General features: G+C 43.4%; 1 protein-coding gene across 3 annotated transcripts in view; it reads right to left on the bottom strand.

Moving 5' to 3' along the window:
* Positions 1-24,587, bottom strand: part of NKAIN4 (sodium/potassium transporting ATPase interacting 4) — a 52,986-nt gene that overhangs the window by 3,861 nt on the left and 24,538 nt on the right. The window contains exons 2-6 of one of the 3 annotated variants that reach the window (XM_040609141.1): positions 23,338-23,475; positions 22,756-22,836; positions 13,931-14,128; positions 5,648-5,708; positions 2,472-2,556 (exon numbers count right to left, since the gene is read on the bottom strand). In XM_040609141.1, the coding sequence (XP_040465075.1) occupies positions 2,472-2,556; positions 5,648-5,708; positions 13,931-14,128; positions 22,756-22,836; positions 23,338-23,475 (563 nt within the window). Of the gene's footprint in view, positions 1-2,471; positions 2,557-5,647; positions 5,709-13,930; positions 14,129-22,755; positions 22,837-22,991; positions 23,151-23,337; positions 23,476-24,587 lie in introns of those variants that run through there. The other 2 variants (XM_040609143.1, XM_040609142.1) reach the window with 2 other exon arrangements.

Below are 24,587 nucleotides of genomic sequence, written 5' to 3'. Positions count from 1 at the left end.
AAAATGCAAGCCAGGACAAGGGAAGGGGCACATTGGGAGGAGAGGAAAGAGTTTGATCTCATCAGAAAAGGATAGATAAAACTAGAGTAAATAGGATAATTCCATTAGGGAATGAAGAAAAGTGATCCTGTTAAAAGAGCTGTGGCAAATGGGGAAGTGCATTATCAGGAGAACTGGTGACAGTAGGGTGATGCTAAAACAAAAGTTCATGGTTGCCGATACTCCAAGTCAGTAGTTGTAGAACAGGTTTGGGTTTGTTCAACGTTTCCTTTAACAAAAAGTTACAACTAGAAAGCCCATGTTCCTGACCCCTAGCTGTTGTATAAATTTGAACTTGAAAGAAGTTGGATATATTTTTTGTTTTGCATCTTCTTGAGCAGGATGTAAAAAAAGAAAATGCCTTCAGTCATCGTGAAATGATTTTCACATCAGTACAAGGGCATTGGCACTGAGTCCCCCAGACTGCAAAACTCCCTGCCACCATTAGTTGAGAATCAAGTATCCATTTCTCCTCTTACTCCTATTCATACACGTGGAAGAAAGGCAATAGCTAGGCTGAAATAAATAAACAAAAATTGCTATTTGGTGGCTGCTGTGAAATTTATAGAGGGTCACCTTATCTACTGCTCAGCAGCTGTTTTCACCTCCTGTTAGCCAGAAAGAAATATTATATTGTGTTGGCAGAAGCTATCAATAGATAAGTGATGGTTTGAAGAATGGGACTGAAGAACAACAAAATTATCTGTGTACTTCAGTAGTAGCTTACCATCTTACTGAGACCCTTGTAAGAAAGTTTTACACTACTAGCTTCTGTTCATGTTACTGTCTCCCCATGAAGGAAACTTCATTTATAAGCACTAGCTTCTTTCACAGACAGAATTTGTCATTTTTAGAAAAAAAGCAGCTCAAACGCCTTACAGCAAAAGAGTGATGTTTCTTCAGCACTGAAGCAGTTTCTTCAGTAAGCTAGTAAATCAGGGAGCTGCTTAAAGCTCCACAGCTTCTGCAGACTATGGAAAACTCCATCCCTCTGTGACAAAATGAGAGGGAAATCAATATTTAATCTCTTGTAGCATCCCTTCTAATAATGCTATAGAACCCCCAAAGTTACAGGGAATTTTAACTGCTTTGCAAAAATTACTTTTCCTGTTCTTGTGTACAGTGACAAAGTAGGTAGTAAGTCTGTACCACATTAGAGGGGCACATCTATATATCTATTCGTGGGCAGTTTTTCTTTCCTCAGCCTCACTTTTCTCCCCCATCCTCACATCTTTCTTTTTGGCAGGGCTGTCTAGTAATGTTATTCCCCAAAAAACAGCCTCCTTTAGCAGCTGCTTTAAAAAATGTCTGCATGTTGAACTGCTGCCTTGCAGCTTGATTTAAAGAGTATCAAAAATTCAGATCTTATTGCTGCTTTAAACAGATAATACTGGCCTTTGTGTTTGAGAATCTCATTAAGAACCAGCTTTTAAGTGGACAGTGTGAAAGTGCGATCTTGTGCCTTTAGCAGCGGGGAGGGATTATCAGAGGGCAGAAGCTGGAATTCAACAATGGATCTCTATTAGTGGTATGAGAGGAGCTGCTGTGGACAACTCCTCTTTCTGCTCCATCTCTCAGCTGAACTCTTGGGCTACTCTACACATAGAAGCTTCTGTTCTTGTAGACAACAGAATTTAAAAAAAAAAAACGAAAAAGAAACTTTAGGAACAAACTTGTGCCATTCTGCATACAAACCATCTAATGCTCATTTTAATTTAATTCACTGGTATGTTAGCTTTGTACCTGACAAGTTCCCTAGAAGTACAAACAGATATAAGGAGACCCTGTACCCAAGACAGAGTCAGATTTTGTGGTGTTACCATGAGAATATTATTGGAAGATGACAGAGGGCCAGTGATCATAATTGCAGTGATGTATGGGTCAGAGTTCAGTTATGACTGTCTGTCCACAGAGCTAAGATACAGGTTAAATAACTAGATGTGGCATAAATTTTACCCCACTTAAAGATATTTCATTGAGGCTCTGCCTGACAGACCACAATTTAACCTCGAGAGCAGGAACCATATTCTGCTATTGCTATGGCTTATGCTCAGCATCCACTGAGGCCAACTCTTCCATTCTCACAGCTCCTGCTTGGGCACCATTCACTGCTGAAAAGCCTCTCTTTGCTTTCTTCAAGGAAAAGGCATCCGGTAGTTTGTTTACAATAACATCCTGTAGCTGGCCGCTCTGCTACCCATCGAGCACCACTGCCATAAGCTGAATATGGCAACACCCGCTTCACCCTGGCAACCTGGGGCTCAGCAGGGGCAGTTTCACCCCTTCTGTTATCCACTTGTTCACTCCTTCCATGCCTGAAAAGCCTGCTGGAGAAATCAACGTGCATGGAGGAAGAAACCCCAAACCTGTGGCACCCTTGAGCCATTAAACTGAGGCATGCATAGCCTCTTAGCACAGGAGATGATACTTACAGGTATGTCTGCTTGAACAAAAGGTTGGTGGGTTTTTCATTGACATGGTAGAGAGGAAATGGATCAAATCCACCAATGAAATCAACTGAAAAAAAATCAGAACTAAAATAAACAAACAAACATGGCCAAAAAGTTGAAAGGAAATTAAAGAAAAAGTTGGTGCATGTCATGGCATAACATAAAAATCAGTGAGAGAACAGAAAAATGATTTTTCAGGTAGGGATTACCTGGTGGAAATGCCTGTCTGTACAGACCTCTTTCTGGGATCTCCTGGGATGGGCAAATGTGCCAAAGAGGAGATTCAGCTAACATAGGACTTAAAGCAGAGCTGACAAGAGACTCCAGAAAAATGAGAGGGCCTCCCTCAGCCTCCTTGGATCTTGCCACCATGCTGTGACTTCACATGAGAACTGAGCTAACAAAGCCTCTGCCATTCAGCGATGTGCTGAAGGAAGGAAGCTGGGGAATGACTCATGAGTGAATGCCAGCAGAGAAGTTGGCAGCACAGCAGTCCCCGTGAAGGTTATATAGTGAAGTGGGAATTTTCTTGCCCCACTTGTCTTTTCTGCAAGACAGACAACAGTGGCTTTAGAAAAGTGCAAATACCTCATTATCTTTGGCTCTGATATTTTTCACGTCCCCTCTGCCAACTCAATTTCTTTTAATTGTATACAAACAAGAACAATGCTTCCCTTCTCTAGTATTCACATAAGGGCAATGTAACTAAACAAGGAAAGTTTTAAATAACAATTCCCTTAGTAACCATAGAAGAATTTTCCAAGTCTCTCTTAGCTCCCCTGAAATTAGGCCAAGTCTATATTACTGAGCTGGCCAGCATAGCCAGGGCAGCAGGGGTATGATGTGGTGTGATTTGTGACTGACCTAGCAGGCCTTGCAAAACCCTGTGAAACAGATCCAGCTTAGGCTGCTTTTTGGTGCCAAGTTAGTGCATTTTCTTTGGAAGTGTGAAAGCCATCCTGTCCAAATGCCATTTGAAAATAACTGGACAGTCTTATTAACTATATAAATGCCTGTTTATTTTTCTTTCCTGAAGGTGGCACTATTATTTTAAATTTTAGGTAAAGAGTTGGTATTTTTTAGTGAACAGACAACAGAAAAAAATATTTACTAAATATATTGGAAGTGGTAAAAAAACCAGTTCTTAGAATATGTTTAGAAACTCAAGGACAATGTATTCTCACAAATTCCATCTTGATGGGTAGCTTTATGCTGATACTGTGATTTTGAAACAACTGTCAGTAAATAGGTAAAAATCTGTAGAGGTTTGAAGTTAATGGGGGGATAATTCCCAGTAGTTCCAGTGAGACCTGACCTTTTCTCAGCCACTTTTGAAACTTTTTGAGTTTAAATATTTAAAATCAAGAGAGTCCGCAGTTTTAAAAGGCAGATACTAACTCTATTACCTCAGTTGTGGAATGTCTAAAGTAGAAAACCTTAAAGAATTGCAATTTTCAGTAACAATCTAGGACAAAAGTCCTAACTTCTGAGCACCCAACCATGGAAGCACTGAAATTCCAGGTCACTTAAAAATCTTAACTGTGATTCATTGTTGCAATATATTACAGTGCATTAGCACATCTAAAATATTCTTGCCCACAATTCAGCTTTAGTAGATCCCTACTGCTGTATTTTCTCATGAAAATCACGTTAGCATGAGCTTCCTGATTAATGTGCCTCAGCACTTATAATTACTTCATGCTGCATATCAAAGTAACATTTAAAGGAAACCACAAATAGAAGAGAAAATTAAAACGCAGCTCAAATTTATTCGGGTCACTGGAAGGATCTACCACTGTGAGTGTGAAATATTGATGGTTTGTCACTGTTAATTATTCAAGCTGGCATTTTAACTCCAAGCTGGGAAACTGGAATTTGTTAGTGGAAAAAAAATACATATCCTGAAATTAACAGCTCTGCATTTCTAGATAACACTTCCTTCCATGTGGTTGCCTCTCCTTACAGATCCCTCCTATAAAAATGAGCTCTGTCAAGTTACTACTTTACAATATTCAGAACTCTAGCTATTTGGCTAATGAAAGAGCTATAGGGTAATTTAAAAAAAATAACTTGTGATGTAGCACCTTCAATAAGTACACTGCTAAGCTCTAAAGAAATGATCAGTAAAGCCAGCAGAATGAGTTCAGCCACACAAGAAGGAACAGAAAAACATGGGGACAAGTCAGATAAGCAATGCATCTCATCTCGCTCCTGTGAAACCAAAATTCTTCACGTACTTTTGAATATTCAGTTCAAAGCAGTTGTTTTTCAGCTGCTCTTTAAAACCACAAAGCTACTTGTACAAACCTAGTGAATGTCTTACAGAAGTGATACTTGGATATGAAGCCTTTGGATCAGATCCTTACCTGCAGTAAACTGGCCTAGACCCAACACATTGCCCAAAGAAATCAGACTTCACATTTATTTGACTCCTGTGCATTCATTCTTTTGTTTGTAAAAGTATTGGTCTCAAAGGGAGTTTTAGAAGTGCAAAGTAATCCAGGATCAGGTTATGGATATCTGCATAGATCCTACAGGCCCAAGTGATCCCTCTGAGTCTTTGCTCTTCTCTGACATGTCCTAGTGACTGCCTGACACTTTTAAGAGATTTGTATACCAAACACAATGGAGTCAGCTCATTCCTCCTCCTCAAATACAGTACTGCCTTTGCTTTTAAATTAAGTGGTCAGGTTGGTCCTTGGCAAGGAATCTCATGCTCTGCTTCATCCTCAGCTTGTGGCATATGATCCTCAGCAGGTGGCCTGCTTGAGTGCTGGGCTGTATTCTTTGTTGTAGGTACTCTTTCATTTCATTTCATTACAATGGTAATCTTTCAGTAACATTATTCTTAAGCTATATAAGCTTAAGAGCACAAGAAGCTGCCCAGTTTCTGTAAAGCTTGGGCTGAACAAGAAGCCAAACACAAGCTTTTCTGTGCTGAAAGCATAGCAGAATTACAGCATCTAACACGTAGTGACATGGGGGGAAAAAACTTCACAGTAAAAATAGTTGATCCTTGAGAGGTAGGTACTGCCTTATCACGTGGATGCTGAGATGGAAAGAAGCCTGATGGCAACTCAGTCCTGACAGACAAATATCTGAGAGAGAAATATAATTTAATAAAACCTTTGCCAAGGGATCTGTTGATAAATACTTACAGCTGTCTTCTTCTTCTGTAAAAACACTAACAACGTAACAGGCGTAGACAAAGCCCACCAGCTGGAAAATAGAGAGAATAAATCATTTTAGCATCAGTCTTGTGAGACTGGTCAAAACCCACTTGGCACAACTTCAACAGCCAATATTTACTCTCAGTTTGGCAGCATTACTGCAATGGTGGAGCCAAGTCATATTTGCTGTAAGGCATGGGGTGCAGGTGTAAGCTTAAGGGAAGACACTGCTGGAAGATACTAAACAAAGCTCAAAACTAAAAACTTGCAAGGTCCATCCTCATCTGCAGAGCAGTAGCCTGCTGTTGTTAAAATGATTGGCGAGAACATGGGCTGGCTTTGTTGACACTGAAACTAGCAATGCTATGTTTACTCTCTGTAAGAGGTGATAGGGGTGCAGGGGAGTGCCTTATGTAGCGTTTTTAGACAGATGGCTAGGTACAGGACAGACCCACAGGGGTAGGTTTTATTAACAGAGGCCCAGGGACAGGAGCTGATCAACTCCATATTCCTGTCATAAGAGTTGTGCAAGGGAAGAGAAAGAAAGAAGTGCAGGAGCTACCAACAAGGTGTGTGTAGTTTTTATGCAGCTGAGACAGATTCTTAGTTAACCAGAAAAATGGTGATGTCCTGGCAACAATGTTCAGAGACACTGAAGTCTTTAGTAACTTAGGCTTGGAGATCAAAAATAATTGGAAAGAAATCCCAGCCTTAGTATAGCTCTATGATTTCTAAGGTTCTTTCTGTCTTTGGAGAGTGAACATTTCTTTGTGGACTAATCAAGCATTGGGCCTGCAAAGTAAATGGGTCAGAGGATGGTGAGAAACAGAATGATAGCAATGGGCTTAATTAAAAAATTGCATAGGTTAGCAGTAAATTGCCAACTCCACGGAACCAGATAGAAGGAAGGAAGGAACAGTAAAATAATAAGGTGCCTCTCAAATAGCAGCCATCCTGGCGTGGTGCGGCCGTTGCGTCAACCCGTTGGTCAGAGTAGTCTTTAGAGCAGAAAACTAGAGTAAACATTAAAAAAGCAATTTAAAGTAGCTGGGTGGGTCTGTCCTTAGTTGATAGTTCATAGAAGCTCCAAAGTATCAGAACTGTCTCAATTCAGTTTCAGTAGCAAGTTGTTACTCAGCCTGAATTAAAGAAACAAACTGCTGGTACTACAGGAGTTAAGCATTCTAGATCCCGCAGGGTTTTGCTTTGCCTTCTCCCTGTTAATCAAATATCTTCTCCATCCTTCATTTTACATCTTTATATAACACCCCACTTAGCAAGCTCTTGGCTGACAGTAACTCTATTAGTAAAGTTATTGTGAGACATAATTGTTTTCCACTGTGAACTCAATTCTTTTGAACAAGAGTTAGGATGTAACTTACAGTGACCCACTCTAAGGGAAGACAGAATGATGCATGGTAGGGCTTGAAAAATAGAGTCCATCCATTTTTAATATGACAGAAAAATACATCACCCCAGAAAACAAAAGGCAAGATAATGAGATTTCTACTGGGGAGTTATAAGGCATTTGTGATTTCTCCAGCTCTCCCTGACAACACAGGCCTTGTTGGAAGGAAATGGAATGTTTTTGTAGCATCACTAAACCTTGTATTTCCTTTACAATTTTCTGTAATGGTCTGCACAACAAGCCAGCTCTCTCCTTTCCTCTTGGATGAGCCTTATGGAAGCATGTTCCAGTACCTCAAAGGAGGAGAGGTAGCTCTATGGACTCACTCATTCCCCTGCTGCGCATTTTTGAAACCAAGGCTGCGTCATAAGTTTATATGAAGTACAGTGGACATCATGAAGGAAAAAAAAAAATAAATATCCTTCTGGGTGTGATGCAATGGCCAATCTGATTTTACCTGCTTTTAGAATGCAGTCTTAAAATGGCCAGTGTGATTTTTTTAAAGGACTATAGTCAGAGTCCAAAATCTTTGATGCTGCCTTCCCCCACAGACTATGCTACCCTAGGCTGTTTGCTTGGAGGGGAAAACCATTAAATGAAGTATCAAAAAACAAAAGGAAAAAAAATAGAAGAGCAAATGTAAGAAGAAATGGAAGAGATGGAAGAAGAGGAATGTGAATATGTGTAGGTTCAACTTGTTGCTTTACATTCTGGAACGAGCATTGGTTTGGTCTAAATAGGGAATTTAACCAGTACCAAGTCAGGGCTGAATTTATAGCCCAGCAGCTAACTGGGCTAACTATGCATAGACTGTAGAAATGATCCTTATGCATGGCCAATGCAAAGCACAATTCCACCTGCAAAGAGCACCAGCTGCCTTGGGCTGAGTAAAACCACGAGTGGAACCATTGCTTTTTAAAGGCAGATGGGGAAAAAAAAAAAAAAAAGGAAAAAAAAAAAAAGAAGAAGAAGAAGAAGAAAACAAAGAGAAATCAGTAATCAGAGATTTTTCTCCTTTCCTGTCGCTTGCCCTGTGCTCCCAGAGGAGGTTTTCGGTTCCCCTCGGGGGCGGGGGGCGCGGCCCGGGGCCCGGGCGCTGGCCGTGGTGCTGACGGCGCCCCCACGCTGCCGCCCGCAGGCTTGGCTGCGACATCACCAATTAGCGCTCATTAGCTGTACCCCGGTAGCTAACGCCGTTAGCACTGATCGGTGCTCTTGGAAAAACTGCTCCAGCTTGAAGGCGCCCCGGCATTCCACGAGGTGTCTGACCACCCGCCTGCACGCCCCAGTCTCCAATGTAGGCGCGTTTGCGCTCACCCTGGGATCAAATTAGGAGTGTGATCACACATACTCTTTGTACTTGCTCTAGCATTTGTATAGCTTGGCTATCCAGCCTCTTACATTTTACAGGTATAAGGTCAAATCATACCATTTACATACACACAAATATCCAAGCAGGAAAGGCATCTTGAGTGTATGCCCTGATTCCAAGGAAGCTCTAGGAAGGTTTTTCTTTCCCCAGATTTTCCATCATGCCTCAGAGTAGGAACTTTGGCTTAACAGCCATGCAAATTGGCAGCTCTAAATGCATTCACTGTTATTATAATCTGTAATAACACTGTTAGTATACTCTAACATGTACACACAAACCTTATGTGATATCTGTGTCAGGGAACTCCTGGTAGTATTAACAATTAAGATTACTTACACTGCCCAGTTTATGGGCAGAGTGCATGAATGATTATCAGCTAATAGAGTTACAGGGAACCTGTTAAACCTCTCAAATCGTTCACAGTTCAGAAGCACCAAGCAAGCAGTAAGATTGACTTGGGAAGTTTGTTTTGCACAGAAATTAATGCCTCATAACCCTCAACCATCATTCCTCTCACCCAGCAAGTTTTTGCTTTTATGACTAAGGTGAACTTTTGCATTCAGAAAAACAAACAAACCAATCAAAAGCTAGTGAATTAAGTGAACTTCCCTAAATCTCTAGTTCCAGCTCCACTGGAGTGCAGGGTTTTCTTTTTTATTTCTTGTATATCCTGGCTTTGTTTGAAAATTACCTGCTTACTGTTGAAAATTTACTTTTTATTGACTTCATAATCCATTCCTTCTTTACATGATTTTAATCAATAAAAAATTGTATGTTTAATGGCACTTCTTAGTCAAAGAAGCTTTGCTAGTCTTTTGACCTGGCCAGAACAGGAGAGTTTCAGTGGCAAGGGTGGGAGAGATGCACAGTGTAAACATGAATTGCATTTTTATATGGGCTGACTAAAACTGTAATTAAACGTATCACCTCAGGGATTAAATGAACTCCTGGGACTCCCCCTGCCTCACCTTCTGCTTGAATTATGAACGAAATATAACTACAGGGGAGGAATGCCACTCCTTATTGTCCAGTCCTCTTCACTGGAAGAGTCTGCTAGATTGTGCAATAAGCAGACTCCAAGAGACACCAGTGGTTTCCTTCTAACTGCATCCTTGATTAAGATATGTCAAGCCCCCAAACATCACAAAGTTTTGCAGCAATGAACAGAACAGAAAGCTTCACAAAGGCCAAGAATTTGGAAGTGATTTCACTCTTGCTCAAAGTGCCATCTTGGTTTCTGATTTCAATACAAAAGAAGGTTTTGAGCTCTACTGTCCCAGGGAAATAACAGTAATTCTTAGATCTTTGCAAATCATGTAGGAGAAGTGGAAGAGGAGGGAAACTGTCAGTGATGTAAAATGACACTAAGCTATTGCTTTAATTCCCCAAAGAATGTTCTTGGGCTTTAGCCTCTGCTGGTGTTTCTCTACTTGTTCTGCAAGTGCAGTACGCGCTTCCTCTAGGCTGCAGAAGTATCCAATTAAGCTTTTTATTAGGAACACATGTTGTGGGCAGGTGTGTTTAGTCAGCCTGTCAGACAGCCTGGGAACACACATGCTGCGGAACAAAAGAGGGTGGAGCTGGGATGTCCCAAGCATTCTACAGGCAAATAAATAGAGCAGGAAAAACCAGAAAGAGACAAGTGTGCCCAAAGGGAATGATGAAAATGTACATCCCTCTGCCCTTCAGTCATCTGAAGTCAGTTTTTTAATAGTGGGTTGAAAAATGTTCATAAAACAGCAGCATTGAACTAAAGTGCTGGAGCCAGAAAGACTGAATTACAGCAAGATCTTCAGAAAGGGACCAGCTGGCTGGAAGTATACAAAATGCCTGAAGGATGGGAGGGCAGATTTTAGGAAGTGTTACTGTTGCTTGTGTAAGACCTTAGCTTTAGTCTACATCTGTCCTCGTGAAAAGTCTGGGCTCTTCAATTCCTCTCAATAGAAAAACTTGCCATTGTTTTTCCACCACGGAGAATATATGCAGTCTCCTCCTTCAGGGCAGAAGTATTCTAGGTTTCACTTCTAATCAGACCTAATGAAGCGTGTATGCTCTCATCAATGCAAAAGGGGGAAAACGAAGAGCGCTCTGCTGCAAGAAAGCCAACAGGCAGCTTGTGAAAGAGCTGTTGTGACCAGATAGCCAGAAAGAGGCAATCAAAATCCTTTGATTACTTGACCTTCTTTACTCTTTGGATGCAATTATGACCACTGAAAATCTAACTTCTGCCAACAGCAAAGCATCTCTTGCGCGTTGCTTCTCACATAACATCTGCTGTCAAGGCTTGCATTGCTGCCTTCCTGGGAACCTTCCAACCTGTCAGTTTGAGTGAAAACAGCAGACAGGCAGGCAACGAGTTCTCTCGGTTGGGCAGACATTTCCAATTTCCATTCCATTCAATGGAGCCTCAGGAAAAGCCTAACCCTCCCCACTCCCAGATCTACCATATGGACAGCCCAGAGCTATGCCAGGTATTTCAGAACCAGAAATCACTTTTCTCCCTGCTGGCTGGCAAGCTGGGGAGACGCAGGATGAATCCGTGCTAAGATAAAAACAAAACAGATTTCTTTTCCTGACAAACTGGTTGCTCTTGCATTTCCCAGTTGGGTTGGTAGGATTAGTTTTGCAGTGACATTTCTATACCAGTATAGGCTCTAAGATGTTACAATGAGCATTTTCCTCCAACATGTTCTGTGCTAAAGCACCGAGAAATATTTTCATACTGGGCCCTACAGCTACTCGTATCATGCCTGGTGACTGATATGCCCAAGTTTGATCGCATTCCAGATTAAAGGAGTTGCTTTGCCTTCAAGGAGTACAGACAAGCTGTGAGCAAAAGCAGACTGAGACCTTATGTATCTTCAAATGTATGCCCAGGAGCAGGATAATATAGTCAGCAGGAGTCAAGATGACAGGCAACACTGTGCTCACCATATGGGTTCAGGTTTGCTTTCCCTCTCCTTTGGCATGCAAGATTGAATTCAGTGAGCCTTACCCCAAGTACACAATATGGTGCACTACAGCTTCTCAATAGTCTCAAGGAACTGGTATTTCTAGAAAAGAACCAAAATGTCCACAGCTGGGTACTGCATTGTTAAAGACTATAGATTTCACACTACCGTATCTGGAACAAAAAAAACCCAGAATACACACACACACACACACCCCACAACCCACAACTTCTAAAATTCATTAGGCAAAGCAAAAAAAGCTACAGAGAGCACAATTTTGCCTGCCCCTTGCTCTTCTTAACAGGGAATGGACTATTCCTGTCTCAAGTGTGCAGCAGACAAGGAGGAAACTAAGTTGTGTTCCTTGCTGCATCCCCTGAGCCTTCAAGTTCCTAGTCATGTTTTCTGTACTATTGATCTGGTCTCCGTGCCTGTCTGCAGCACGGTACCTGCCAGGCGCTCTGGGAAGGACAGCAGCCCATAATAAAATCTGCCTTAAAAGGAGATAAAGAGAACAGAAAGAGATACTGGCAGGTATCAAAGAGTTTGACCCTCAGAAACTGAAAAGGGAGAGAACTGGCTGACTGTTTTCACACAAGGTCTGAGTGGGAAAGTGAAAAGGCTTGCTTTCTGCCTTACCTCAGCAAAGCAGAGAGGAAAAGCTCTATTTCTGCCACGACATGACAAAATTATGTGAGCATTTCAGAACTGGCCTGAGTTACAGGCCTGGGGCTTCAATACTCTACCCTTATTACAGGAGAAGTAGAAATTTTGTTCACTCTGCATAGCTCAGCCCATATGGCTTTCTTGTATGCAAGTATTTCAGCCTCATTTCCAGGGTTTAGGATTCAAAAATCTACTGCAACTTAAATCTCAGGAAGGAGGAGAGAGAAAATATTTACCTAAATCCTATTTTATCTTATAGTTCCCGCCTTTATCTCCCCGTCTGGCCCTTTGTGGTGTTTTGCAGATGCACAGAGAATATTGTCATGTGCCTCTGGGAAGAAGCAGAGGAGAAAACGCTCCCAGAGACACAGACTCCTATATATCAGTGTGATCACAGCTCAGGGCCATGTGCCTAAGTTAGTAAGCTGCCATAAAACAAAGGTCTATTCCAAACAAACTCAGGACCATTTGTTGGCTGAACCTGTAGCCTGTGGCCCAGGGGCTTGTGCCCACTCAGGCATTTCGGAAGGATGCTGACAGTGACATACTTCTGCACTTTAAAAGTCTGAGATATTCTGACTTCAAAGTTTGCCAGTTGCTTCACTAAACTCAGGAACAGCACCAGCTCAGCAGCAGCAACCCTGTTCCAGCTAAAGCCCTTTATAAAAGACAACAGGGTCTATTTTTCTGGACATATAGGTTTGTCTTTCTCAAACACATGCATCGAAACAACTCTCAAGACAGTTTAATGCAGATCATTTTCCCTGAAGGAGAACTAACCAAATATTAACAGCCAGTACACACGCCAGGGAGTCCAGCCAACTCGGCAAACAGGAGCTTCTCTGTCTGCCTCTTTTTTGTGACATGGCAAGAGCAGGGCCTGAGTCTTCCCCCCCCTGCAGTTCACTGGGTCACGCAGATCATCCCAGCTAATAGGAAATGCAGAATCAAGACAGTGGAAAGTTGTCTCAAAACCGTGCAGAGAAGTAATTGGCACTCCAGAACCTTGGAATTTCTCTATTTGTTATCCTTTAAAATCTAATAAGGGCAAGTTACCTTCTTTTTTAAGCCAAAACTGAATGCTGAAATGTGAACATTTCACCAGTCCACGTCCGTTTGTACCTAAAGCCATTAACCACATAGTAACAAACCAAAGCAGATTAGAAAGATGCAGGCTGCTAACTCTAATGCAGCTACAAAATGCAAGAATGCCAATGAAGTAAGGAGGACAATGGACATTTTGTTTCAGTTAATTTCACAGACAAGTGAGAAACAATTAATCAACAGTGAACATTAAGGGCATTGAATTACTGCAGAGTACTTTAAAAAGCCAGTGGAAGACTCCAGTGAGGAAAGAGTTGATGAAAACATATAGTGCATATATCTTAAGTGTCAGCAGAAAGAAAATATGCTGCTTTCTGCTTCCTTAAAGCTTCTTTTATTTTCTGGATATAAGGATCTTCTCCCTTTAATTTCTTCACAACAAATGTGCACATATGTGCTCCAGCACCCATCACGAAGTCATATATATTAAGAGAAATCCTCCTTCAGAAGGGTCTCTGTCCTTGTCAAAACATGGATTTCTACACCCCAACAGGGACGCAGAATGATTTGTTATTGTACAGTTGCACCTGATGCATTACCTCAGGCAAAAGTTTGCTGGTATTCATTTCCAATTCTTTCAAGCAATATTGTTCATAAGAGAACAGGAGAGCAAACAAACAAAAAAACAGTCACAGAGGCTTTTGCAATCAGATGATACAAACTGGGGTGGGAAACAGAGGCCAGCCTCTCTGCCTGAAAAAAAACTAAACCCAAAACCCAGCATCTCCTCAAGAATCACTACCCTGTGGTGCTCTCAGCAACGCACTTACTGCGATCAGGATCTGGAAGGAGCTGTGCATGACCTCGATGTACCGATACTCCAGAGCACAGCCTATCACAGAGATGTAGGAATGGCTGTCCAGCCCCTTGATGCCAGACATCGAAGCCTCCTTCCTTACACAGCCAGGACCATTTTCACTCCACCACGATTGGTGCCGGGAGATGTTGAACGTCAAGAGTTCACTGTCCTAAAGAGAAAAGTTGCAAAGAAAATTCCATTTACTGTAATGTTGGACATGCTGTCAGATAGAGATCACATTAAGTAATGGAAAACCTAAAGTCTGACATCCCCACCCTCAAAAAATGGTAGTGCAGATCAAAACATGTTGGCTTTATATTCCTTATCCTTATTAAAAAGTATTTCACAGGCAGGCTTCTGTGGTGGGAACCACTTCTGAGGCAGTTTTGCAGGATTGCAACAAACCTATTGCACCATCGTGTAGTATATTTTGGAAGTAGGTCTGGGCAGCTTTTAAATTAGAAAGACAGTTTCTAGGCTGCAGACCCAAGAACACTCTGCTAGAAGGTTCTTCTCTGGGTGCAGGAACCACAAGTTTTGGGCTTGGGAGGATTAACCTTGCAAAACTAGAAGAAAAAGGTAAACAAGGCAGCACTTAGCATCCTGTCACAGAATCACGTGCTATGGGTGTGCTCTTTCCAGCGCAGGCATCAACACATAGAACTGAAAAACATGAACCTCATAACCCCAAAGTGAGTTTCAAAACCCAACAGATCTTTCTCTGTTCCTAGCTTTTAAAACATTGAACAAGTTCCTGTACCATTTCTGTCTGATTTCCTTCCACACTCTTCACACATGGCGCTTCCACATCTTCTGTTGACCTTAGTGACACACTATCAGCCTCAGGTCAGATCACCCAGCTGAGCTGACCTCACAGTGATGATTGCAGCTTCTTGCAAGCACTTCCCAGCAATTCCTTATCATCTGTACCCCAAGAGGGGCTTTTTGTTTTGCTTTTCTCATCTTTGCTAGTTCAATAATTTAAACCATGCTGTTGTCAGGGTTACGTAGTGAAATGCCACACAAGTAGTGCAGGAGTTTGGTATGCAACCAGGTGCTCATTTAAAAATGACAACACTTTTCTCACACTTGAGAAAAGTGTGGTAGTCATTGGTGTACCTGGGAGAGCTTTGGGATTCTGAGCTTACAGGACATGGCAGAGCCCTCCCTGCAGACAGTAAAAGACAATCTCAGAACTGGCTGAATAGATCAGCTGCGTCACTTCATGGGTGAGTGCTAAGTGCTGGACACTTTGATGCAGGATTAACGACCGCTTTTGACCACAAAACAAGGGGAGGGGTTAGAAATTTTCTTCAGAAGACTACAAAATTCTCAGGCAGAGAATCTACGTGTTTCTACACAGTAGAAATGGGTACTGGATATACACACCCCACCTAACCACTACTAAAAGTTGTAGCACCTGTCTTTTACTACTTCACACTGCTCATGCCAGAGTCCTGCACAGTCCCTGTAGGAAAGAAGTGGCTCCCAGAACAGCAGCAGTCAGAGCTTGGGGTATTCACACTTCCTCACATGGGGAACCTCACGTGGCAGCTCCTTTGCCTCAGTTCCTTGTGGAGTCAAGAGGGAAAAAGAGATTCAGAAAAACTAATCCAGGCTCCTGCTCTGAATTACCCTCTGGAGAGAGACTTGTCTCCGCAGCCAATGTGGGGAGCCTAGCCAGGCAGCCCTGCAGATACACTTTTCTGTGTCTAGGTTTGTATCCAGGGGCAAACTTGAGTTACAAGGGCAGAAAGTTTGGATGCCAGCCAGATAACCTGTGAGTAGAAACCAACTGTCACGCTAGGCACGTTGTGTAGGTACTCTCTGCTCCACCACAGATATTCAAAAAGAGTTTGCAGAGCTGTTATTAAAATATGCTGCAGGAAGCACATGTTAAGAATGTGGACAATTAAGTGAGAAGACAGCTGCCAAACTCTTGACATAATCACCACAACAGATGGGATGTGTTTTACAGTAGATGGAGAAAGGCATAGAGATGAAGTGTGGCACAAGCACAGAGGCAGCCTGAATACCAAAGACAATAGGGAAAACTCTATTAACAGTTGGGCGTTTAAAGGGAGTTGTCTGCCTTTTAAAAGCAATGGGGAATAATCATTAGATTGGCAGCTCCAGGATAATGCACACAGTGCAAGGTGCTATGCTATCTTCATTTCTAGAGCTAGGTTTCTCTCCCAGCTTCTGAGTTTTTTGGCAGAAGAGCCCTTGGCTTGCTCCCTCTGCTGGGCATTGCTTTTCAGTGGTCCACAGACATCTCACATATCCACCAAATTGCATCTTTTCTGCACAGCTTTTCTTTCTCTCCAAGTTTGCATGTTCTGACACACATGGGTCTTTCCAAAGCTTTTCCTCCTGGCAACATCCAGCCCTCCAAGCTGCTGTGCTCTTCTCCCTTTCACAAGCCACTCACTACTTTGGTTAGGGAAGGAAAAAAATCATTTATTTTTTTTTTTTTAAAGACTCAATTCTTGTTTCTTTGCCTGGGGCTTCCCCCAATTAGCACAGAAACAAAGCTGTTCCACAGGGCACCACAGGATCTACTCTTAACCTCAGCCCCCAGGGCTTCCCTCTCCCAGCTCACAGATGGTGCCTTCCCAAACCTTCTGCCTCACTGATGCAAAGAGCCCCTTTGGTGCCTTCTCGGCTCTGTAGAGGCGTCTATGTGTGTTTGGCAAAGTAAGAAACAGACTGCTTTCCTTCTTGAAGCTCCTTTATGGAATTGGCTCTGGCTTAACTTTGCTGCAGAAGCTGAACTTGCTTGTGAATTAAGCCTGAAAAAACAGAACAAGTGCTGGGCTGGAGGTGGGCAGGTGGAGGAACAGTAGGTCCTAACCAGCACTCACTGCTTTTTGCCTACAATCACACTCCAGCTCTGTGCAACAACAACACAAAAAATTATACTTCAGTTAAGAACAGATTGGAAAAACTGAGCACATTTGGATTCTGAAAGCACCACGATGACTCACAGACGAGCCATCCATCTCTCAGATGTAAAATGAATACTGATCGCACACAGGGATTGTGGATGCCCTCGCGTTCACAGAGACACCTTTCTGAACGAGCATCTGCCTAGAGCGTTGCAGGGCACAAGGGCAGCATGAATGAAAGGGTCTCAACGTGCAAAGCAATGCCATTCCTTTGCTTGTTTCCCCAGCTGCACGGCCTCACTGGATACCTGTGCTGGTGGGGCACAATAAAAGAGCATTGAAGAAAATCACTTATTTGACCTCCAGTTACTCAGTGCTTGCTGGGAGACTGGGAAAACAATCCCAGGATGTCTCCTGCAGTTTGCCAGCTTCATTTGCAAGGAGGTGGTCAAAAAGAAATGAAACTACAAAATGGGAACAGCACACTGAAATAAAGAGAAAAGAACGAGCTGCAAGAAAGTTGAGGGAACAGCTGTTTCCCAAAACCTTTCTGCAAGACATTTGAAGTCTAAACACACTGAAATACTCCCAAACGTGGTATGCAGGTTGAAAGATGTTAATCAGTCCCAGAAGTGAGCAAGCCCTGCTGTAAGGGGAGAAGGATGTGTGTGTAACTGCACTCCCCCTTGTTTTTTGACAGGCTGTGATGTGAAGGGCTATTGCTTCCTCTTTAACCTTCAGTCTGAAATATGAGCAAAGAGTGATATCAGGTCCTTTACAGGAGCATGTTGAAGGCCAGCCAAAAAAAAAAAAAAATACCGCATATCGCTCTGAACTGTTGTAGCATCTGGTTGCCATCCATTTGCCATCCATGTGAGAAGGAAGACAACAGCACTAAAACTGTAGTACCTACATTTTACAGAGTCTATTTTCCACTCCCAGCCTCTCCCCACTGTGTCCCTCAGGAAAACTCACACCTATCTCTGACACCCACAGAGCCAGCTGCATTCCTTTTCTAAAATAGTTTTCTGAAATTATTTTCTACGGGACACTATCAAAGATTATTTTATTTCTTGTTGTTAACAGCTTCTGAACCACCTCTCTCTGACTTCCCTTCATTATCAGGCAAGCCAGCACTACGATGTTTCTGGAACAAATTGAACCCTGTATGGGAGCCCTCAGAGCTTGACAGCAGAGACATTTAAAATCTTTTCAGTTGGAAACATTTCTTACCAGAATATGAAATACCATGTTTATTTTTTAGTCATGTTTGCTGAATAGCTCTATCACCCTGAGACAACAGAGAAGCACTTTCATTGTCTCTCAGCAGGCTTGTTGACAGTGCCACAGCATTTAAAGTCCAAATCTCAGGCTTCCAGTTTCCAAATTTATATGGAGTTGAGGGACAGTTGTAATTACACATGCATTTATTCATCATAGTATTTTCTCCAGGTACAAAGTCATCCCAAGATGCTGTCCAGATTCTCTGGAATACAAATAGCCCCCCATCTGACTAATAAGAGCTGCTTCCATTTCAAGAGGAGATTCTCACCACCACCACAGCTTTGGATTCAGATCAAAGCACCGGGTAGGCAAGAGAGAATATAAAGGAAAGGTAAAAAAAAATATAAAAATTCACCATTCCAAGATGAGTAATTCCAGAGGGAGAAGACAAAGGGATACATTGAAATACACAACACCAGTTCCTCAGACCTCTCTGAACACTTCTTAAGTACATGGTGAAGAGTCAATCAGCATGGCAGCTGGACAGACAGATGCTCATATGTCTTAACAGCAGGATTTTAATAATTAACTCAGACTGGGGGGTTGCAGAAGGGACTGTGTTTCACACTCGAGTAGACAGGGAGAAGCTTAACATGTTATTTCAAGCACAGCCTAGAAACTTCAGAGATAGCTCCCAACAATTCTCCTAACCAAATGGCCAGATGGACAAGAAAAGAGGGAGATGGAACAGGAACAGACCAGAGGAGGATGAAGAGCAATCTGGAAGTTCGGCTGTGAGCCCCACCACAGAGCAGTGGTACAACATTTTCAGAGGCTGCATTTCCCCCAGATGCTGCAAGTGTGCTCAGAAGTATGAACAGAGTAAGTTAGCGCTGCAGTGCTGCCAAAAGCCACTCAGAAACACATCACCATTTCACTGCCATGCTGAAAAGCAACCCTTCAAATCCAGATTGCTGTATCTCTTGCCTGCTCATTGCCAAAGCGCTTGCAGGAAAGCTGGCACAGGCTACATCTTAGGGAGGCCCTTGCAGCAACAAGGGAAGTGCTTGCTTAGACACTTAGGCTGATCCATTTGTGTCTGGGCACCTAAGGAAGTTCTGCTGTGCCGTATTTCACACTTTTATTCCTACTAGGAAAAGATTGCAAGATAAAAAAAACCACCCCACCTTTCAGAATAGAAAGATAGAAATCAGGTCAGTTTAGCTCTTCCAAGAAGCAGAGACTAGATTCACAGAGCAGGAAGGAACATTAACCTTTTCAATAAAAATAACTCAGGGTAGTTACAATAATAAGTTACATATTACAATAATAAGTAGTTTAACTACCCTGAGCAGGGCTAACCAGAGCAGCTATTCTCAGGGTTTCCATGGTCAGGGGAAGAGGAAGCACAGCTGGAGGAACCTGGAGGATAAAGAAGCACTTCGGGAAATGGTTTGAAAGACAGGAGGAAAGAGGGTGAGAAGTGATGGGCAGACAACCCAACAGAGGAAAGAGGCAGTGGAGAAGTGATTGCTTGGTAAAGGAAAGCAAACAGCTAGCCCCCAATCTGCAGGTCAACAACCACACACCTGCCAGCCTATATAAACTGCTGTCAGTAGAATAACGGAGATGTAGTCTCTTAACCCCTTTGCCCAGTTGTTTATTGACTGACATGGGACCTTACCTCAACAACCCCACGGCCTTGGTGCCCCTGGTTTCTGTTTATTAGATCAGTCAGGCACCCAAAGCAAGGGGGGCACAAGAATAAGTGTCCCTGCTCACCTCAGCCCTGTAATGCTCAGCACTTTTTTGCTCGCATCCTGTACTCCCTCACCACTGTGCAATCAGATCTAGGCACCAGAGCACAAAGAATTATTTGCAGTAAGTGCACATAACTTTTTCCTCATTTTTTTTCCCCAGTTCTCCAGGCTCTTCCTAAACTTGTTACAGCAGAAACACTTGAATCCTTTCTCACCCCACCTGAATTATCACCAGTCTCGGTTGCACTGGGCTGTCGTTACCAGCCACCAAGTTAAACTCCATTCTTTCTAGATCACTGCTCTTTCTGCATTTTGTCATTATAAATTATCTAGCTGCTGACAAAGACCTCCCTGGCAGGCTGCCCTTGTCAGGAATATGGAGGGGTAAGCACAGGGCTGGCAGGAATGGTACTCCCCACAGGCTCACCAGGAATCACAAAGGAAACAGCAGGTGAAGACCTTCCTCAGAGCTACCAACATCTCAGGGACTTGCACAGGAGCAGAGCCCCATCCAAAACACTCCCCAGCACATTCGTGCTTAGTCCAGTAGTTAATAACTTGGTGTTTACCTGACCAGCTCCATCAGCCTCATGCCACCAAAGCTCTTCCTCTAATACAATCTACCTGCTTCCCGCCAGGCTAATTACAAGCTTGGACTTTGACTTCTTATTAGGAGCTAAGGGACAGCTTCCTCCCAAGGCCCCCTGGTGCACAGAGGTACCCACCCTGCTGCTGCTGCACTGCTGCCATGAACACCCTGGCTGAGACTGCCCTGCCCTTGTCCCCTCCAAGGGCTTGCCCAGCACTTGCTTATCCAAGGCCAGGTGTCCTTCTAGGGTCTGATCCTGACCCCGAGATCAAGAAGACTCAGCAGATGTCAGCTTTGGGTCAGGTTTCTAGAGATGCAGCAGGAGAGCGATGCTACTCGAGTCCAGCCTGCAAAGCAGCACACTGTCCTACGGAAACCTTAACTCCTATTTCAAAAGTATCTTTTGTTCTCATGTGGAAGTGAGGTTTTGTTTTGTCATTACAGAGACCCAAATAACATCAGTTAAAGGGGACAAGGAGGAAAGAAAGCAGCATCATGAGTTTCTTACAAGATAGCCTTAAGTGAAAGTAACTCATTAAGAACAGAGGCAAGGCTGAAGCATTTTACTGCCAAAGCAGCACAAATACTCTGTTGTTTTTGCCAGTTACCACCAAACTAACAGCATGAATTTCTTATTGCAGCTCTAGAGGAAAAGTTGACTGAGTGGATAACTTCTTACTGCAGCCCAATTCTATAAAAAAAAAAAAAAATCAATGTCCCCAATCACAAGTGTCATCCCATAGGCTAAATAAAGGTTCTCTGTGGCTGGCTTTGCTAAAGTGAGCCCCAGCACAGGGCAAGGTTATGAAATGAAGCTCCTCTGAAGCAGGGAAAGTTTGCCACATTGTTTGAATTGCAGAACAGCAACCCAACGGCAGGTTGGGATTAGTAAACACAAGTAATCAGCTGGCTGGAAGCAAACACTGGCTGTCACAGAAGCTCCCAGAGCAGTTTATCAAACCAATATTTCCTCTGCAGAAGGGAATATTTAAGTAGTTACATAAAATTCTTTTTTAATTGGTCATAACCAACACCAAGATCATCTCAGGCTGAGCTTTTAGACCATGAGTAATCATTGGTTTGGGCAAGAACTTTCTCAGACTTTCTGTGGATAATTGAGAGGGGAAATGGAGATTGAGGAATTAGGAAGTTACATTTTCTTATCTGCAAAGGATTTATGCTGTCACTCATGACTTGCTGTAGGCCTGAAAAAAACCCATAGTGCAGTTCCAATTATGACTGCAACTTAAGATGTATGACCTGGGAATTCAGGCCAGATGTAGAGTTCTCCAAAATGAACCTGTATCCTATAATTGCTCTGAGTCTGCTAAACTACAGCAACACTTAGTAATACATTGCTTAAAGCTCAGGCTTAATTTAGGGCCTGTCTCTCATTTTTATTGTTTCTGACTCACCCCTCATTAAGCAGGCGGCAATACTTAGCTTATCTAGGCTTCAAAGGGCTTCACACGTTAACTCACAACACCCCTGGCCAACAGCCATGAATAACTACCACTGTATTTAAAAAGGAAGAATTAAGACAGGGAAGCCACATCACCCCTGAGGTTGCATCCAGAGGGGATGCACTAGCCTCCCCAGCATCCCTCTGTTTTTTTTTCTCTGTTCAGGAGAGAAAAGCCTCTCCCAAAAGCTGCAACGGGAAGTATTTCATCTGGTGTGGCAACAACCAGGTACCTGTCCCTGCTGCCAAAGGGCACTAGGTCTTCAGCAGGACTGGGAGGCAAAATGTCCAAAGCTGATCAGGTGCAGAGTTACAGCAAAGCCCATGGTCCAGGTCAGCCCAGCCAGACTGGGCTCCTGCTGCAGCTCTTCCCTGGGACAGGCTGGCAGAGAGCACGCTCAAGGCTGCACGAGGCCCTTTCCCTCCAAGTCACACCCCTTCTTCCCAAGGTGCCATCAGATCATAAGAGGATCAAGCATCTGTAATATAATCAGCTCATAGCCTTCCCCAGCCCCCTCTGCATCACGGCTGGGAATTAGCCCTTGCACCCATCTCCCCTCAGGACAGCTCTGCTGCCAGCCTTGCTCTCACCTTTAAAAAGCAAATACACACTGCGAGGGAAGGGCTTACTCCAGCCACCACCTGCACTGACCAGCAAAGGGCTCCAGAAATCACCACCAGCTTCTCATTTCTACCATACAACAAGCCGCAGTCCCCCAGCCCCTAGGAAGGCAGCCTGCTCCATAAGCAAGAGGGCAGGACCCACTCCCAGGCAGCCTCCACCACCCACCCTGACCCCCCTCCCTTCTCACAGCCAGGCTCCATCCCCTTTAATACAAAGCCTGAGCACCCACCTATAAAGCTCATACCCACCTTTGAGAGCCCTCCCACTTCTAAGTAAAAGCAGATGATGAAGATGTTCCAGGTGACCCAAACCGCAGTCCAGATGGCATACTAGAAGGGAATAGGAGGGAGAGAAGCCATAAACATTAGGAAGTCACTAGAATTAGTTTATATATATGTGATCCAGCTGGGGGCAGTTAAACGCCCTGAGTCAGCACTGCAATCCCTTTCCTCTGTTTGTTTCCCATGTGCACATGATTTCTTACTTTATTAGAGACACAGGGGCAGAAGTTTGGAGGGAGTGGAAGAGCTTCTGTCATGCATTTGTCCAGCATCTAGCTCTCCCTCTCTGTTGTGCCGTGTCTCAGTGTTACCTTGGTACCAGTAATAATTATCTGAAATCTTCCAAGTTTGGCGTAAGTATGGTGAAAGTGCAGCACACTGAACAATGTGTTCCTAAACACAGCCAGGCACCTCCTGCTAAAACTGTTTGCAGTGCTCGTGCCTGATTTCCCAAGGGCTTTACTCCGTTCCTCGTCACGTGCCATATCCCACCGGAGCAAAGGCTGCGAAAGGCTTTGAATGGCTCTGAATGAAACGGCTCTTACTTACCACCACTATGTAGCGAGGTCGATATTGAATAGTGCCAAACAGGCCAAGGATAACGATGATGATGTGGAGGAAGTTGGCTAGGATGGGGGCCCACTGGTATCCCAGGAAATCGAACACTTGCCTCTCTAATGCAGCAAGCTGGAAGGGAGAAGGAAAAGGAGAGTTATAGCTCCTGGACTCATGACACTTATTCTCAAGGTTTTGGTATGGTCCCTGAGCAAATCACTGCAGCAGCTGAAGATGTTACTCCATTCCCAAAGCAATTTACTGCCTATGAACCAGGTCAGTAGGACAAAACATGTCTACATGCCCCCCCTTCCACCCTGTACTCATTTCATTTCCTCCAATGGCTAAGCTAACACAGACCAGTGAGCTCCAGTGCCTGTGGAGGCAATTCCTCTGTTCTGTGCACTTTGCAATGGGGAGGTGGCCCGGGCAGAGGTGAGCAGTGGGATGGTAACATCTTAAATGGCTGCAGCAGGACTTTCAAGAGCTCATTTGTCAGAGCCTTCAACATCACTTCATCATTTATGACACCTCTCATGTTTCTGCTCTCCAGTACACATCCATCAAAGTATCAGAGAGGAGGAAATGCTCTCCTCCACCTTCGCCCCACAAAAAATGCTGCCAGCCAGTAAAGAAATTCTGCAAACATCAGTTTTCCAGGAGGACAGTCTGTGCTCCTCTCCAGCACTAATAACACGGTTCAAGGCTAGTACTATGTTCTAGAAATAAAACTCCATTACTGTTGAAGTGCTGGGTCTGATTTTCAAATCATATTTGCATAAAGATGTGCTTTTCCTCTGTAGCCATCGTCTGGGTATCGGGCAACAACTGGTGACCTGGATCTGAACTGCTGTGCTACGCATGCAGCTGAAAGAACACAATAAACGTGCAATTGCATGCTAGCCTTTACGTCCTCCCAGCCTTTAGATGCTATGTCTGTAGGAGAAACAGTGAGTGGAGGGGTCAAAGCCATTCCTGCAGGGTTTTCCCCAGTGCCCAGCCTTACGCAGAGAGATCTTTGTCTTCACTAACACAGTGCAGCCAGCCTCCCGCCACTGACCAGCAGCTTTGCTAGTGCTAAGGCACAGCAGGAGATTTCCCCATCAGGTTAAGATTTTAAAGTGGTTTAATTATCATAATAGTACACTGGGATTGCATTATGACATTTCATATTTATTTTCACCTAAATAAATCATTACAATTTACCATCAATAGTCAATATTAATCTTAAGTACTATTTAAGA

The sequence above is a fragment of the Falco naumanni genome, chromosome 10 (assembly GCF_017639655.2).
Source record: "Falco naumanni isolate bFalNau1 chromosome 10, bFalNau1.pat, whole genome shotgun sequence".
NCBI lineage: Eukaryota > Metazoa > Chordata > Aves > Falconiformes > Falconidae > Falco > Falco naumanni.
The sequence above is the reverse complement of the archived record's forward strand: the minus strand, read 5'-3'. Positions and strand labels throughout refer to the sequence as shown.